The 18,856-nt window shown below is 38.5% G+C and overlaps 1 protein-coding gene across 9 annotated transcripts in view; it reads left to right on the top strand.

Moving 5' to 3' along the window:
- PPP2R2C (protein phosphatase 2 regulatory subunit Bgamma) overlaps positions 1-18,856 on the top strand; it is a 194,180-nt gene that overhangs the window by 129,182 nt on the left and 46,142 nt on the right. For all 9 annotated transcript variants that reach the window (XM_027736236.2, XM_027736238.2, XM_027736239.2 and 6 more), the window contains 4 exons: positions 8,250-8,347; positions 8,951-9,116; positions 13,287-13,399; positions 14,659-14,836. In XM_027736236.2, the coding sequence (XP_027592037.2) occupies positions 8,250-8,347; positions 8,951-9,116; positions 13,287-13,399; positions 14,659-14,836 (555 nt within the window). The remainder of the gene's footprint in view (positions 1-8,249; positions 8,348-8,950; positions 9,117-13,286; positions 13,400-14,658; positions 14,837-18,856) is intronic.

The raw sequence follows: 18,856 nt of genomic DNA, 5'->3' as shown, positions 1-18,856 counted from the left end.
CTGCTCTCAATAAAACCCGGTTGCCTAGCATTTCTAACACTTGGCAGCACCATTTCTAATCTGTCTGTAGCTGGCAGCCAGGCTGTGCAGCTCCTCAGTGGGAAGTAACATGGAGCTGAGCAGCAGCTCCCAGCTCAGGCAGGCTTCCTTCTGTGGTTACCAGTTTAAACTCCGCTTGAAATTGTAAATCCATAGCAATTTTTTTCTCTTTTGTCCTTCAGTATTGGTTGGTAAGAGTAGTGGACTGGCACATTTTCTAAATGTGCTCATGTTTATCAGGTGGAGTGTTCCAAGCCTGTTACTGAGTCCTTAGCTTGCATGAGGGTCTCATCTGTCAGCAAAGAAAGAAAGAAAAAAGAAAGAAACATCCAGCTGTATTTTTTCTTTTTCTTTTTTCTGCTCCTCCCCGAAATCTCAGAAGAGTAAGTGACTAGCATGTGTTACACAGTGTAAGTTGTGAAGGAGATTTGAGGGAATGTGAAGGTTAGAAGCCTTCTAACCTTTTAGCTTTGCTAAAATAGAGATTGATCTGCAGCGTTTCCTTAATTTTAAACATTGTTTGTAAGAACAGATACAAGCATTGTTATCAAATAGCTTAGATTTTAGTGAAGGCGAAAGGCTTTCTAGTGAGTTTTTTCAGTTTGTTCAGGATGAACAGGATGGAGGGATCAGCACTTCCCAGGCTTCACCTCTTTGGACATCCCCAGTGGCGGAGGCACCCGCGGGAAGCAGGGCTGGAGTCATCCCCGGCACTGCCTATTACTGCCCAGGGAGCAGTGCCAGTCTCACAGCACAGAGAGGCTGCTCAGTTACTGCAGGGGATGCAGGGCCGCTATTGGGGAGCCCCTGAATAGCTATTAAAAGGAGTGGTAGCAAACTTTTTATCAGTCCACTGAGTGTCTCAGATTAAGAAGACATAAAGCAGTGCTCTTAGAGACTTCAGCAAGGATAATGGTAACGTTAATTAAGCATTCTGCAGAACCAACCACTGAAGCTTTGCAGTTGATCCAACCGGGTCACCTTGAACAAGAAGACACTAAAGTGCATGTAAACCGTAGCCAAATTTCTGAGAAATATGTCCTAATTTTCAGCTACACCACGTCTGACAAATGTTGCTTGACCTTATTTCCTACTGAAGCAGTGGGAAACTTTCCATTTGCCTCAGTGGGCGGAACGTCATGTCTCTTGAACCTCTTTTCCTGGAGGCCTTGTACTCTGCAGGAGGGAGATGGGTGCCAGAACTCCTGAAATAAGGGCTTCTAGCTTTTAAATTAGGAATACATATATGTAGGGGGGTCAGTTTATGAAAAACTGAATCTCAGTAACTTGCATTCAGTAGAAAGTGCTGTTTTAAGCACAGAACACTGAACCCAGATAATCTATTTTACATATTTGTCCCATAAGCAATTTTTTTTCCACATTGACTGTGCTCCAATAATTGGGTGTAATTTCCTGACATTTCTAATTTGAGAAATACAGCTAGAAATTAGCATATGATTAAAAAGCTGTTGAAATAATTTTTCTAAACTCTTAAAATAAATACATACAAAAATAGTTGAGGAAAAACCCAATTCTATTAAAGCTCCATGCTAGAAAGAGGAAATCACAGTGTTCATAGGTGTTCATAGAGGGGGTGCAAGTTTTGGGTTTGGTTTTTTAGATTCTGATTCAAGTAAATTCTTTCTTTGAATGAGCACTGAACATATGTTCAGATGTTCTGAATGGGAAGGTGTTTTCCTCGGTCCCCGAGGATATAAGGATGCATGGATCTGTGAAACTCAGCAGTGTCATGCTGTTCTCATGATCACCTAGACTGATGCAGGCCACCAAGGTGTGCATGTGTAGCATTTCTAAAATCCAAAAGTTGGAGTTTAAAGATAAAAAAAAAAAAGGGGGAAATTATCTCAGTGCCTGCAAGGATTTGAAGTTCAGAAATTTGTTGCTTCCATTATTTATTTATTTATTACTTTTTTTACTACCATCCCTAGCTGAAGTGGTCATATTTCAAGGAGCCTTTCAAGACTCAGGGTTTGACCCTGTTCAGGGTTTGACCCTGTGGTTTTGGATTTCATATCAGGAAGAGATTGTTGTCCTCAGGAAGAAACGTGATATTTAGCCTGATAAACCTCCTTGTTCTTGTTTGACAAGATTAAATGGGACTGCTTGGTTTTTGCCCTTGATATATTTTCCCTTGCTAGCAATGAAGCCAGGGAAGGTGTCACTTAGCAAAACAACTACATGAAGTGTAGTGGAGACACATCTCTGGACTTCATTCTGTTACTGATTGATCACCTTGTTTCACTGATCCCTGAAGCACTTCCACTGTTAGCATCTATGTTCAAAGTTTGCTTTGACCAAAACTGGTTTCCTGTTGTGTTTTGCATTGCCCCTGCATCTAACATGGAACAAACATTTGCCATTTTTCAGCCCTAACTCCACCAGACTTAAAAGATATAATAAAGGAGGAAAAAAAGCAAAGTGAAAGCTTTACCAGGGTGACAGATAATCCCAGGAGCAAAGGGGCAGATAGATCCTTCATTTCAAACTGCTTATTTTCTGTTGTAGCATTTCTTTGTACTCTTTCATGCTTTCTTAAGCTCTCATGTGTGCATATAGTCCCTCTTTTGTGCCCTTCATCATGCTTTTGCTCTTTTTAACATGTTTGTATGCTCTCTCTTCCTCTTTCCATCTCATGCATCCTTGTGTTCTCATTTTCTCTCATGTGTTGTCCTCACCGGGCCACCCAACTGTCTGCTCATATCCTACGTCGTTTTGGTGCCTTGGAGAGGTGATCAGGCAGTTTGTGTGTAGGTCAATGAACTTCTGTCTGGGTGATATGGTTTAGTGGTTTAGGGGTTACAGTGGGAGTGCTGGGTTGACAGTTGGACTTGATGATCTGAAAGGGCTTTTCCAACCTTGGCGATTCTGATTCTATGACTCCACGTCTTGTCTGCCCAGAGAGTGGAGCTGGCTTTCTGGTGTGCAGGTTATTAGCATTATCTGACTGAGTCAAGGTGGACAGTGTGATATGTGAGAGTTTGCATTGTGCTTACTTGAATTTTGAGGAATGATTTCTGATGTCATACAAGCCCTGGATCCAAGATGGTGAATAACATTGCTGTGAACCAAAATAGATGTGCGTTACCGAGACCACTACTTCAAGTAGGAAATTTTTCTGTTGTCAGGGATTTCTCTGCCAGCTATTTCAGAAAAGAAGGATTCATTTGACCTTTTGAGATTTTGCATACCTTGTTTTCTTGCTGTTTGAGGAAATCTTTGAAACTTCCACTTTAAAAAAGGTAACAGGCTTTTTCTTTCCATTAATTTTTTCTTTCCCTCCATTCTTTTCTTTCCCTTTTTTTTTTTTGTGTCCAAATCTAGACTAAATTCTGACAGCACAGCTCTTTGTAATGGCCTTCCCTTCAAGATGCTGTAATACTGCTCCTCTTTTATTTGCCATTTGTCTTTTTGTTTTATGGCTCTCTTTGTTGCAAGCTTCTTTGTTGTTTCTTCCAGATTATGCCCCTCAGGGACTTTTGTATCAGTATGACTGAACATTGCTTGCAGCCATGCCAGATTGTGCTATGATCTTATTGGATTTCACAAACCAAGGTTAGGCCAGGTCAGAACTTGGTTGAAATAACGTAGACTACAAGATTGCCTGCTAACCACTGGGAACACACACAACAAAAACCTGACCCAGTTGCTGATTCAGTCAGCTCAGGCCAACAGTGTTGCTGTGCTGACTTCGGTGGGTGTGATATTAAGAAGTAGTTCTGACCTGTTCTGGCTGGTAGGATTTCCCAGCTTTTGTTTGAGAAAAGTACTGATGTTAATTCCTGTGTTCTGGCCCATTCCAAATCCTTTAATTCTCAATCAGGATTACACTGGAATTCAGCTGAAGATTATATTCTCTGATCTTCTTTTCCCTCTACTGTTGCGTGATGTTTACCCTCAAAACTTGCTATACTGGGTGAAATAGTCCTGTCATTTTCTTTGCTTTCCTGATCTTCTGAAGCAAAATAAAGTATACCAGGGTCTTCAGATGAAAGGTTCCAAAAAGGTAGAAATTTTTAGTAAAAATAACATACTGAAAATTATAGTTGAGCTTTTCTTAGATTTACTTGAGGTTTCTGACCAAAAGACTGTATGAAGATATGTAAGTACGTTCAGATTTTTCTTCCCTGAGTCCATATTAGGTGGAAAATAATCTGCAATTATGTGAGTACCCCAAAATGATGGGAAGATTGATTATATAGATAAGGCTTTTCTAATTATTGTAGAGGTATTTAGACCAGTTTTTAATTGCTTATTCCTCAAAACAAACCTGTAGGAGGCTAGAAAGTGAATATTGAAGAAATATATAATGGCCAAAATTGACTTGAGCTACATGTACCAACCTTTGTTTCATCTCCCCGCTGAGCTTGAGGGGTGGGGTGGCTGCTGCTGAGTTCATTTGCCTGAGGTTGTGCTGGAGCAATGCTCATTAAGTTGAGGGAAGAGCAGCTACATACACCTTGGTGTGCACAGATGTACATTGATGGACTTAGATCTATCACAAAACCAGAATGTATCTAGCTAAGCAGCAGCTGTCGGGTAAAACGTAGCCATTAAGAAAATGTAAGGAGTGTGAATTGTGAAGCTGCAGAGGAATTAGTGACGTGTGAAAGGGCAGCGGTACTGGGAGTCAGAGAATTAAATACTTCAGACTGGATCAGGAAAAGCTTCCTGTCAGTTTAAGCTGTAGAGTAATATGACATCTTCCAGTGAACATGTAAAATTAATCTGTGAGTTCAAGTCTGTAATGCATTGTACCTGCTGGAACAGTTTGCTGTGGCTGGATGTGGACCAGATAACCAGGAGTTTGACCCCTGGAGTATTTTCATCTTCTGAAAGTTTTGTGTTTGCTTTTTTCAGTCAGCATCTGTATTTTAAGTGAAAATATTGAGCATTATGACTTTCAAATCCAAGTTTATATATATTTCTGCATAGGCAAAATGGAGGAGGAAGATTAATGTTGGATAAAAGTTGGGATTTATGATTTGATTGGAAATGCTCAGCTGTTGGCATTGAGGTTACCCATAATTATTCTTAATAGGTAAATTATCTCTGTCTCTGATAATCCTAATTGTTAGTGCAAAGCTTGGCACTGCCAGCAGAGATATGGAAAGTGTAGTGCAGAAGAAGGCTGGAAGGAGTCTTTCATCTCTGCCATCCCTTGCCAAGGGCTTACTGTACATGCAAATTCATCAGCTTTTCCATTGTGGTGCATTTATATATCCTGGAGAGGGTGAAATCTGGTAGTTAATTGCTCTGTTTGCTCAGGGGACCATTCTGCAATGGAAGAATCTGTAGGATTGGGACCACAGTGGCTGATGTTGCTACAGCATTAATAAATACATAGGGGAGTGTTCTGCAGAAGGGTATGAAGAGCTTTGTTGATTGATTCTGTTCCTACCTCCTCTGTCTTAGGAAGAGCCAGCCTGGCTAATCTTTTGTATGAAAACAGCATGACTAATGTTCACGTGCTGAACAGATATGCTGGATAATTTTATTCTGGGGGGGTGGGGGACACCTGTTGATTTCAGCTGTTGTTTTCAGCTGTTATTTACAGGATCAATAAAAGTGATTTTCCAATTCAAGGATAATTTTTTACCAACATGCTACATGTCTGTAAGGTCATAATATTGGATCTGCTCTTTTTCAGAACAAGTTAATTTAAAAATGATAGGTAGTTTCCAGTTCGGAATTAGTTTTTCTAATAGAAAGGAGAGATGTATCTGGAAGAAACACCTTGGGGGGGGGGGGGATGAGAATTTTGCCTCAGAACAACATCCCTGTACGGTGCCCACAGATACTTAATGTATTGGCTCCTTAAACAATAATGATTTAATTGTGTATGATGTTTTAATGACAAATGCAATATAATAAAATGCAGAGCTGTCTTATTACAATCCAGTTTCAGTTACTATTGAAATCTGTGCAAGTACTCCTGTGGACTTTACTGGGCATTGACTGATGCCCTCTGTAAAGTGTGGTGTTATATTTTATGACCATCGTGACCACAGAGAGGAATATGTCATGATGTTGTGGGTGTATTTCAGGCCGATAGCAAATGTATTCAATATGAAATATGTTCAAATGCCATTCATTCCTTTTGCACAGTTATTTTATCTGATTCTTCTGTGACCTGTTGAGAACATCTCATGTGCATGACTCATGCACACACACACATGTATTTTAATAGATTCTACATTCTTCTGTCTGCATTTGGCTCTCCAGCGGGGTGGCTGCAGTTCTGCCTGTATGATTGGGTAAGATACAGCTTTAAATGAGTAAAATCATGCAGGTATCATTTTATAAGCAGGAGACCGCACCTATTATTGGTGTGAATTCTGCAGGATAAGAACAAAACAGCCAGGAAGTGTTCTTCCATTGGAAGCAGTATGAATGAACTTTACACACCAGAAAAGTTAATTAGACTTTTAGATGAAATAAAAAAGGCAATTTTTTTTCAAACTCAACCCATCCCAAACCCCAGAGCATCACCAACCATAACTAGAGTCTCTCTACTCTTCTGTACTCTAGTAAGTTTAGAGCTATTGTGGTTATTACCTATGAATTATGCAGTCTGTGGAAGTGCACATTAAAATCAAATGCTGTTACTTTTGGGAAGCTTTGGGTTCAGGCCCAAAATATTTTAAGTCTTCATGTTCAATTTTTCTCAAAGTCTACACATCCATAGATTTTATTCAACACACAAGAAAATTACATGCTTTAGGATTCCCCTTTCTTCCTTTATATAGGTAGTAGGGAAGGAAAAAGGGAGGAGGATTGGTTTGATTTAGAAGGACTTTATGGTGAAGATTTCTTAAAAAAATAAGATATTTTTCTTTACTGTGATTGGAGTAAAGTTTTCCTTTTTTAAATGATAAATTGTTTATAATATTTGAGTAAGAATCTGGCTTTTGGGTGGCTGTGTTGCTGATGAGAGCTACTGGCAGTAGAAGCTTTCTAACACTGAACTGCTAGTTTATTAAAAGAATAATGGGAACAGATGTTTTCAATTCATAAAATGTATCAAGTAAATGGTACATCCACTTGTTATTTCAATTCCTTTGAATTTTTGTGAACTCATTTGGGGCTAGGTTTTCAAAAGAGCTTAGCCACTGTCACTTCATTGTTCTCAGTATAAACTGATGGATGATGAACATGTTTGGAAACTGTAGCTTTTTGTGCCTAAAGGGGAGCTCCTAACTACTGACGCTTCTGAAATCTGGCCCATGTTTCTGATGAGTGAATACTGATCGTTATAGAGGATTCAGACATGCAATCTCTGAGCAATACCCTGCATTTGCCTGTGATTGTATATATGATGGTTTCTTAATTTACTATTGCACTAGGCATTTTAATTTAAATTATGCTAATAGTGTAGGATTAACTGCGGATTATGATTCCAGCATGTACTGTCATTCAAACACAAGCACCAGTTCTTTTGCTCCTCCAGTCTCTCTCTCCCTCTCATCCTCACTTGTAGTAATTTGTGCTCAAGACTGGCCTCCGGTTTTGATGAGGTTTCTTGTTCAAGCTGATACAGTTGCTTGCAGAAAGGCAGTTGTTGAAAACTAGAAAGAGTGAACTTCCTTGTCGTCTGATGACACATTTTTACAGTGCTGAAATGATTTTCTGAAAGCAGTGATTTGAATGGGCTCTTGCCAGCACTGCACAGTGAACAGCTCTGGTTTTGCCTTCATTCCTCAGTGGTAGGACAGTGTACATGTACTTTGCTTTTGCACTCTTGACTCAAACACATATTTGAGAAAACCAGTGCTAGGGGCTTATGTTAAAACCCTCATAAAGGTTGCAGAATAAATAATACGTGCAACGGGAGTGAGATGTTACATTGTCCTTGTTACAGGAAATAGCAGGAGGCCACTTTTGTTGCTATTGCCAGTACTGAGATGGCTATTCTTGAAGCACAGCCTCTCCAGAGAGCTGCTCCAGTCCCAAACTGCAGATGTGCTGGAAACACAAATTTGCCTCATTAATGTTTGCACTTGTTTCATTGTGTAGCACCCTCAGATTCTAATGGCATGCAGCCTGTTTGCATCAGTGACTTGCTGTTGAATTCATCTGTATCCCTTCAAATCCCTCATTTGTTGCATTTTTTGTGAAGTGCCTCATATTTTTAGTGGCTTTGTGTTGTAGTAGCAGTCTAAAGTTTTCCTTTTTTCTTTTCCTTCCTCCAGCTGATATTATTTCTACAGTTGAGTTCAACCACACTGGAGAACTACTGGCTACTGGTGACAAGGGGGGTCGAGTTGTTATATTCCAAAGGGAACCTGAGGTATGTGAGTTACCAATGTAGTCCTTAATAGTTTGATAAAACCTGAATTGAATTTTAATACTTTAATTGAATTGAATTAAAAAACTTGTTTATAGTCTCAAGATTAAGTAAAACAGAATATCACCTGTTTAGAAACAAAGTGAAAGAGGGATCTTTTCCTTGTAAGTTTGCTGTCCCAAACAAAAATGCTTCAAAGCTGCAAAATTCCAAATAAGAAAAAAGGAAGTTATTTTTGTTTTACTTCTGCATTGTTTTAATAGCTTTTGCCTGATGATGGAACCATTCCATTTGAAACAATACCTTCTCTGTGGTACCTTTATGTTTCACTTGTAAATTCCATCCATCTGCAATGTCTTTTTTAGAAATCTTTCCTGAATAATTGACATTCCTTCAAAAATTCTGTCTATTATTAAATGCTGTTTCAATACTTACAGGAAATTTCATTCCTGTTGAAACAAGTCTGTCAATATCATGTTTTAAATGAGAAATTAAATTAACTTCCAATATTTTTATATTTATAAGACTACCTATACACCTTTCCTAAGAGATGAAGAAATATTACTCTCATAAACCGCATTTTTTTGTTGTTCTTATTCTCCATAGAGTAAAAATGAGCCTTACAATCAGGGGGAGTACAATGTTTACAGCACTTTCCAGAGCCATGAACCTGAATTTGATTATTTGAAGAGCTTGGAGATAGAAGAAAAAATAAACAAGATCAAGTGGTTACCACAGCAAAATGCAGCTCACTCACTCCTATCAACAAATGGTAAGATAGATGAGAGTGTGCAGGACATATCAGTATTTGCTGTACTGTGTTTTAGTGCTGGTGGTATATGTTTGTTCATGTTAATCTACTGTTTTAGAAATTTCCTCTTTCAGAGTTTACCAAGACTGTCATGCTGACTCTGATATCTGTTATTTATGTATTTTACCCATAGAATCATAACCTTTTTCCTATTGATTATCCACTGACATTTAGAGAGCTATCCATTTTTCTGTGAAGTGCTATCCTGAAATAGGTCTTGTGACAAAGGCATCACCACACTCAGCAGCTTGTGTTTCACTGGGAATTTGGAATTTTGTCTGCTGTATTTGTCATAACCTTTATTATTTATAGATGTGTAAATGAAGGTAGGTGAGAGAGATGAATTTCTTTTTTTTTTCATTCATTATCATCAGAATGGTTTATTTAAGTTTTAAAGAGTTACACAAATCTTTGGAAGGCAGGAGGAATAATAATAGGATATTAATACTGACTCATATTTCTAAAATGTTTAACTATTGATTTATAAAGGCAGTATTATTCCTAAGAGGGGGGGGTATGAGAATGTGAAATAGGGGGAAGAAACTGAATGTAACTAACATACACAGGTGTCATTTAGGAAGCATTTGGACACCCTCAGCCTTTATTACTGAAGATGATGCATGAGACAAAATACCTGATTTTAAATCTTAGATCTCATTGTAATAAGAAAATATTTTTTCTTGTAGAAGTTTGAGCATAATTAGGAATTGCTGATAAAAATATAGTGTAATCTGACCTCTGGGAATTGATACTTTAGTGCAAAGTGATTACTGTTAACTAAAGTTTATAGCATTAAATAATATTTACAATAATTCACAGATAGCAGTTTTTTAATGTTTTGTAGTTTGTTTTCCTTAAGGTTGTCTTTGACTTTCTGGGGGCACTGTTGCTTATTTGGAATGAAAAGTATCTGTTACAGATAGGTGATTTGTGCTAATTTAATGATTAGTCAGCTTATTATGAAGTTTGGGAGTTTACTTCTGCTCTTCTCCCATCATCAAAATATCCCTTCTTTCTTCAGATAACTAAGAACGGCTTCTTCCAAGTCCATGATACAAAACCAGATTATTAAAAGTAAATCTCTCCCTTTCCATTTTAAAGCTCGTTTTTAGAAACACAGAGGAATACAGCCAAGTCCTCAGATATGCTTCTTTTACACTTGGCCTAGTAGACCTTTATATGAGTCTTCTGGTTCATACCGTGATGAGAGGGGAGAAAGGAAGAAATAATCAGTGCTGCTGTGGGTCAATCCAGTTTCAACCAACACTGAGCAAGCCTAGGACCTGGCAAAATACTTTGGCCTCTGTTTTTCCCCCTTCTTAATTCTGGAGCATACCAGCAGACTTCTTTGTTGTGAGGAGAACAGAAATGGTTCCACTGGCATAGGCTTTGGATTTTGGCTTTGAATTGCAAAACATATGTGTGTGCCAAGGAGGATTCCTAGCTTCCTGGCACCCAGGGTTGAAGTCTGAAGATTCACCTCTTGGCATATCCTTAAAGATGGTTTTAACTTTAGGATACAGACGACCCGTGATGGATTACTCACTCTCTCACAGATTACCTGTGAGGAGTCTTTGACAACGTATATCAATTCTATGCCTTTTAAAAGAGATAATAGTATGTTTCCTAACTTGTAGGGAACCAAGGCATTACCTGTTATACATGCTCATATTGGGTAGGTTGTAGAAATATCTTCAATACTGGTTTTGTTTCCTAATTTCTGAGCCTGATATTTGAATGCAATTTTTGATATTTTGCTCTCTTGTAGTTTAGGATCTAAAGCACAGTTTTGGTCAGAAAAATGAGAACTGTGATACAACATCCTTGCTTTCCATGGGCACAGGTGGATAGTGCCTATTGAATTTGCTGGAAGGAGCATCCTGCTGTTTGGGAACATGAGGGCAGAGCTGGTCTAAATCTAACCCTCAATATGTGAGACTTGGCAGGACTGCACCTGCTCAGATCTGTTTCTGTCATTCTAAGGAGGACTTTTGTCTGAACCTGTTCCTGCACAGGTCACCTCTCTCAGAGGGGATCTTGGTTCCTTTCCAGTTCACGTGTTATCAACAGGTTATCAGCTTAGCTTTGATTGCAGCATCTTAATTAATGGAGACAGAAGGAAACCACCAAGGCTTTCAAATCTTTCTGTGGATTTGCAGTGCTTGCAGTTGGCAGTTTTGTAGTTTGCACTGTAAACTGAAATGATTTTGTACTATAATAATAAATTATTATGATTCATTGGTATCTTCTGTACCAGAATGAATTTGGGCCATTTTCAATGTGAGCTACATAGGGTAGATCAGAATTTGGCCCATACAGGTCCTTTCATCTGAGGATTTCAGACTACTTACCAGACATTAATTAATTTTGACTTCATAACACCCTTGAGACTGAATGCTTAACCTCACAGAGATGTTTCTATTTTTTCTATTTTGCAAAATATAAGCATACTTAAAATTTCTAAGGAATATTTAAAGTCCAGAGGTGGATGAAGAAGAAGAAAACCAACATGTGATAACCTTAACTGCTACTAAAATAGTTTTCATTTGGAAAGGGATAGATTAATAGCAGTCAAGTCCAACAATGGAAAATCCTTTGTATTTTTTCTTATAATTCCTTTTACAATTGCTGTATTTATAAATTTTTGTCTAGATAAGCAGAAATGCACTGTTTATGTGTAATAAAAATCCAAGTGGATGACATGGCCTATATGTATTTTTAGTAATTAATTAATGTGATATACAATACAAATGAAATTTATTGAATATTTAAATGAACCTTTTTAGTGGCAGATTGAAGTAACTTCTTGTTCTGTAGATTGATCAGTTGTAATTTCTTTTTTGCTTGTAAATTAGTATATCAATATTATTAGGAGATGCATAATAGTAAAAAAACCTGAGTAATGGAGGGATTGATTTTGGAAAGAAAAAAGTTCAAAGTTGTAGTTGCTATAGAAATGCAAATCAATTCACGTATTCATATATTCCACCTTTAAAATGATTTGTACTAGCATTTGAAAGAATATTTGGATCACCACACTGCAGAAATAGTTATGCTCTGCTGTGTACTTGGGGACAGAGGGGGAAAGGAAGAGAGTGGGCTGAAATCAGAAATGGTGTAGGAACTGAGGTTAATAAAAGCTGTAGTGGCAGCTGAAGGACAGAAACTTTGGAAGGACTTTGGCTGCTCCACAAGCAGATGAGCGAAACAACTGTTGGAATCTCAAGGACAGATGTTTTTTGCAGGAGAAGAATTGGCATTGATTTTTCAGTCTAGGAACTGTTAGGGTTGGCAGGTTGGAAGCACAGCCAGAGTAGGAGTGGACAGTCAGTGTCAAGGAAATCTTCAACTTCAGCTACTATGCGATGTGAGATGTTTAAAATATGTTTTTTGGCTCCAGAGGCTCTTTGAGAGGCATCATTATTCTATCATCATATGCTTCTCCCATCATGAAAAAAGGAGAGTAGGTTTTATTCCATTCAATGCAAGATTAATATATTTTTCTCCCCACTTCTCTCTTTGCATTACAACACAGTTCTCTTAGGGTTTTTTTTTTTCCCTCAGTTCTTCCTCAGTTGCTTTCCCTTAGGAGGAAGAAATGTCTCATTTTTCACACAGCCTTTCATTTGCTGGAGCTCCTGATGTTACACCAGTACACCACTGCCTGTTTCCACAATGGACCAGGCAGGAATCTTTGACCTGTCTCTCTACTCTATGCTCTTCTTGTGCTGTTTATAAGTAACCTATCAAACTGACTTTAATATCAAACTGGTTTTAGCATCAAGATTATTTCCTTGCAGAGTCAAGTTGTCAAACTGAGCTTCGGCAGTGAGCATTGAGTGGTTTGGGTTTGTTCCACTTGCAAACTGCCAGGCTGGATACATGAGCAGCATGTGCTCTACATGCTCTACATGGTCTGTCAGCTGCCAGGAACCTCTGTCTCGGTTTGGAGGTATTTTTTCTGTTGGCAACATTTTCTGGATGTGCAGAATGAAGTGACCCAGTGACCGTGACAGTGTTTCAGCACAGGACTTGTCTAAACCAAGGTGTAAAAGTTTCTTTAAGGAATATATTGTGAAAGGTGAGTAACCACATTCCTATGCTGATAGTTGTTTGTCTTTTCTTTTAAAGATAAAACAATCAAGTTATGGAAAATTACTGAAAGAGATAAGAGACCAGAGGGGTACAACTTAAAAGATGAAGAAGGAAAACTTAAAGATCTTTCTACAGTAACATCACTGCAGGTAAGCTGCTGTCCATGTCCACAATCCAGTTGTTTCTGTAAGAAGAAGGGAGTTCTAACTCAGTAAAAAATTTGAATATCCAGTCTAAACTTCCCCAGTGCAACTGGATCCCATTTTCTTTTGCCGTGTCACTTGTTTCTTGGGAGAGGAGACCAACATCCAGACGTTAACATACTAGATTTTTGCTCTCAAATTTTATTGGCTGAATTCACTCCAGGGGCTTTGGCAAAGGAAGTAGCTAAAGGTTAGAACTGGGAGGTTATGTTGTATAAGCAATACTATTTCTTTATTATTGAAAACAACCTCCATCTCCAAAACAAGCCAGTATTATCTATTGTGAAAAAAGCCTCCAAAGTGTAAAAATGACTACGGTAATGGGATATTTATCTATTCAGTATGATTAGGCAAACAAAACCATTCCAGATTGCTTATAGTCTGAGAATTCAAAGTTTGGGTGAACCCTTGTTTTGTTCCTTTAGTAGAAAGCTAAACTCAAGTATTTAACTGCTCCATATTCCTCTTTAAACTACCTTGTGGATTGATGTAGGATAGATTACTTCTAATGCACGTTCAACAACATTGAATAGTCCCAGTCATGGACCACAGCCTTACATTGTTTAATGCTTTATTGATAGGGAATAAATTGAGTGTCTGCTTTTTGAAGCATGACATTGAAGTGACACAGGGAAATAAAGAGGGCACATTGATGAGTGATAATCTGTGCTATTGGCTTTTCAGGGATATGTCAGTATGTACAATATGTCAATACACATGTTGGGTTTGTTTTCCAAGACTCTGTTTATTATGTTTTCTGAGATTATAACCTTCTCACCACTTGACTTTTTTGAAAGAGAGACATCAAGTAGCAAAGCAAATACTGTTAAGTGATTTACAACTAATGGCAAACTCTTTAGCAAAATACTAGTACTTCACTGCTTGCCAGACCCTCCTACATATGTGAGACAGTAGCTTCTGTTGTGGGACTGGCCTGTTGTGTGGCAGCTGCCAGTCCTTCCTTTCCCATAGTCTAGGTTCTGCCTGGCTCTCCATGGCTCTTATGTCTCTCCTTTCCTCCTTGGCAAGGAAGGCTTTGTCCAGCAATTCATTCATGGGGAAATTCAGCTTGTGCACACTGTCAAGAAGTTTTATAATACCATAGTCTTTGAATGCTTTCTCTCCACTGAAATTCTCATCATCTTAGCAAAAGATTATTTAAAATCTTACTCCCTTTCTGGTTTGTGTTTTGGTTTTTTTGGCAGGTGCCTGTATTGAAACCTATGGATTTGATGGTAGAAGTCACTCCCCGGAGAATCTTTGCTAATGGTCACACCTATCATGTCAACTCAATATCCGTCAACAGTGACTGTGAGACATACATGTCAGCGGATGATCTCAGGATTAACCTCTGGCATTTAGCTATCACAGATAGGAGCTTCAGTATCCTTTATTGTGATTCCTTGCTCAGTGTTGATGTTATTAGTAGGGCTTAAGAGAGCTGTTTTAAAATATTTTTTCTGCAATTTTTAAAATATACCTTTACTTACCAGAATCCCTGGAGTATTTGTAACAGAAAATGCTCAGATATCGTAAGACACAGCTAAGAGATTACGAAAGTCAGGGAATTTTATATGAAAAATAACAGTCTTGGAGTTGGTTAATGACAAGCAAATAGGAAACTAATGCCAGCTGAATGGTAACTGTCCACCTGACTAGAATACTCTGTGCTAGTGTAGACATTTCCCACTGAGCTACGTCACCTTGTTTTGCCGCAAGGTCAGTCTTTACCCTGCCCCTGCCCCCAATTCCCCATCATCCTGCTTCCCTGAACTCTAATGCCAGAGATGTGCTCAGTTTGGGGGTAAGGCTCAGCTGCTTTATGTGAGTTGTGTCTGTGATTAATGCAGTCATTGCTGTATCAAGTGCTGATGTTATCCTGAAAGCTGTGCTGTGGAATCATTCCAGCCATCTGTGAGGCTGCCCCTCACACTGCAACAGGGTGGCTTGGAGTGGGAGCAAAAGGAAATGTAGCCAAGAAAAGTGATTCTCTGTGTTTTGCAGAACATAAATACACTGGTGAGAAGAGAAATAGGTTATGGGGCCAGCTCAGAATATTGTATTCCTTTGATGATTTCTTTTTGAGTGGATCAAAAGGAGTTAGAGGAATATTTCTCCATGGATTTATCTGAGGGACTATTAGATGTCAAAGTGAAGTTGTCCTGCTAGGGGAGATTTCCTAAAAGAGAGCACCAATGTGATGGGGTGTTCTCCTTGTCTCTAGTGATTGTATTTCTTCCTTTGTGGGCCAAGTCATCTGTGAAACTTAACCCATGCTTTGTGAATGTCACAGGAAACATGTTCTTTAAATCAAACAGCTCTTAATGTCCTTAAAAAATGACCTTTGCCAGATCAAGTGACAGGCGTCTTTACCCTGGAGATTGTAGTGAATACCTCCTCAATTTGTTTCCAAACTCACATTGTTTTTCTGTCTTTCGCCTGTCTAGATTAAGCAAGCTTAATGGTACCCTCTTTAATATGACTGTCCATAAAGGAAAAATTTATGTGTGATTCTTCAAAGTCCAGCTGTGTCTGACTCAATATACAGGCAACTGTGCTTCCATTCTTTAGTAAGAACGGAGTGGGAAAGTTATTTGCCATCATGCCTGTGTGGAGTAGCAGTGTGACTCCTGACAGTGTCTTCACAGTAGCTCCAGTCTCTGTCCTGGATGCTTTTACTGTGTGTTCTCCTCTCCTGTTTATCCTCCTCTTTCTTCTAAGGCAGAGCAGTGGGTCAGACCAAGCACAGCAACCTCTCTGTCATTTCCCACAGTAAGAGCTTACTGACAGAAATATCAGCCCCAAATGAATTTTTAAGTGCCAAATGTGGGTAAATCCTTGAAAATCAGAGGCTTGCTATGGAGTATTGATACAATCAGAACAAAAGCTTGTGAATATGCTAGTGTAAAATAATTCTTAGCATTTCTGCAAAGCTTTTTATCTTCATGTCCTTTATATACATTGATCAGTTTATCCTTACAAAAGATTAACAGACTAGTAGATAGATAAATGTGTCTACTATTTTGTGGATGAGGAAACTGAGGCAGAAAAACAAAAGAAATTGTTTATGAGAACTACATTTCCTAGCCCTGATTAACAACATCTCATTTGCCCTTTGTGTGAAAACACTTGTATGCAGGCTTCAGAAGCACTTGGCCTCCCATGATGTTTCAAATTCTAGCAATATCCTGGGAAAGAGCTGGAAAACAGGCTAAGTCTGGAAGAGTGTGGATAGCAAAATTATTTGAGATTAAATAACTGTTTAGGATCTTATGGCTTCTACTCCTGTGTGTTCAAACTGCCACATTTGGTGACAGCTGCATGGACTCTGTTTCAAGCATTAACACTCCTGTTGTTGAATATTGACTGATAAAATGTGTTTTAAGGTTTCTGATTGATTCATTGATTTAACTCTTAAAACATGATACAATTTATAGTAATAGATTCCATTTCTGAGTGTGATCTTAAGAGTGATGATGAGAGGGAAATTAAGAATGTATTTCTGAACTTTAGGATAGGAAACTTTTGCTGTATCTGAGACAGTGGCTTTGAGATACTTACGTGGATGACTTTGGGATAACTGGATTTCTGTCTTGGATTTGGATGCAGATATTGCTGCTTCTTTTAGATACGCTTGAATGAACATGAGGATTGTGATGAGAGAGTTTAGGCAGTGATAGGAGAGAACACTAGGTAACATTTTGCTAGGGGCAAAATGTTCTTGCTAAGCTGGCCATGGTGGTAGCAGATTGGCTTTTGTAGCTGGATACCAGTGTGTATTCAAGAGAGCAGACTGAGTCAAATAGACTCTATCCAGTTCTGTTTCTGTACTCAGTTGTCAAAACCAGATCATCAGGCAGATTACTTTTACTGAATTTTTTGATAAACAGAAAAGTTGACATAAATGTTCCAAAGAGGGTGAGATAGTTACAGAATATTACTCATACTGGGAAATTAACTGGGAGACCGTGATAACCTGAAGAAGGGGTTGAGTAAGTTAAACTTGCATCAGTCTTTTCACAGGTATCATTCTGTCCATATAGAGTCCTCTAAGTCCTTGTAAAATTGCAGAGACATGTTTTCCCCTGGATAAGAACATCTGTCCCTGAAACTGCGTTTCTGTCCATAGAAAACCAAGTTACATAGAAATCTTCTGGAAGTCGTTGAGTTTCTGGTAAAAACATTGGGTGTGCCAGTTGCAATTAGGGCTAGACATATTAAGGTGAAAAAATTCTGCCAAGCAAACAGTTTAAATTATAAATGAATGTTGCTGGGCTTGATGCCTTCTGTTACACATTTAGGCAGGAGGAGGCTGTGGTAGTTTTAAAAATGCTTGCTTCACATCTTTTTACTAGATGCAAAAGGGAAATGAAGCATCTTGCTGTTTTACAGTCAAGGCTTGATTCCTTGAAATACATGTTCAAAACAATAAATAGAAAACATTTTGGTTTGAAGTGGCATTTGTTATTAAGGGATCTGGCAGGGATGTGTGTTTGTCTTTCTACTTTCCCTCAGAGGCAGCACTGCTACGTATAATGACCTACAATCTGTTTACCCAAGAGGCTGTTTGTGACAATGACACAAACAACAAATACAGTGGTAGAGTTTCTGGACATTCAGCTCATGTCTGAACACCTTTACAAATTGCATGGGAAACACTGGAGAAAGTAAAGTACTTTGTCTTGTAGAATTTTATTTGAGAACAGTTGGGTTCTAACCATTATTTTAGCAGTTTTACAAATCTCTCAGAGTTGTTCATTTCTTTGAAAAGAGAGAGAGCAATGGAGATCTTAAGTGAATTCTCTTTCTATCGTCTTTGGAAAATATTTTAGATCAGCTTTGCAGAATTTGACCGGAATGTTTGCCTTAGGCAAATAAAATACAAACAGTGCTTTTCTGGTTTGCTTTTGTATTAGCATAAACACTAACTGGGTTAAAAAGCAGACAACTGAGTTGATGCTACACCTGGTAAATTTTAATGAGGAATATGCAAGACTTCTGTACATTGCTTCCCACTTGCAAGCAGATTTGCTCAGTATCATTTGGGCAGGAGGAGGCAGGAGAGAGGAGGAGGTGAGAGAAAAGGAAGGGGGAAGATCAACTGGTAAATAATTGCATGTATTAGGATTTTCTTCATCAAAAACTTTAATGTATTTCGCTGTGTTATGGAGACTGAGAGTCAGTGTCCTTAATTATGGATGATATTCTGCACTGGAAAAGAAGTAAGGTTCAGGTTCCTGTATTTGTTAATGTTTGGTCTGAAATGGCTTAGCAGTGTTGCCCATAGCTTAAGCTGTTAGATAAGTCATCTTGGGTGTAGTGAACAAGAAAAAAGGACTGCTGGGAGCATACTGATAAGGCTTTCTTGCCATCAGCAGCAATCTTTGGACTATCTAGCTGCAC

Source organism: Pipra filicauda, unplaced genomic scaffold, assembly GCF_003945595.2.
Source record: "Pipra filicauda isolate LSUMZ 115617 unplaced genomic scaffold, ASM394559v2 scaffold43_size3849885_pilon, whole genome shotgun sequence".
Classification (NCBI taxonomy): domain Eukaryota; kingdom Metazoa; phylum Chordata; class Aves; order Passeriformes; family Pipridae; genus Pipra; species Pipra filicauda.
This window is presented reverse-complemented; position numbering and strand designations above follow the sequence as displayed.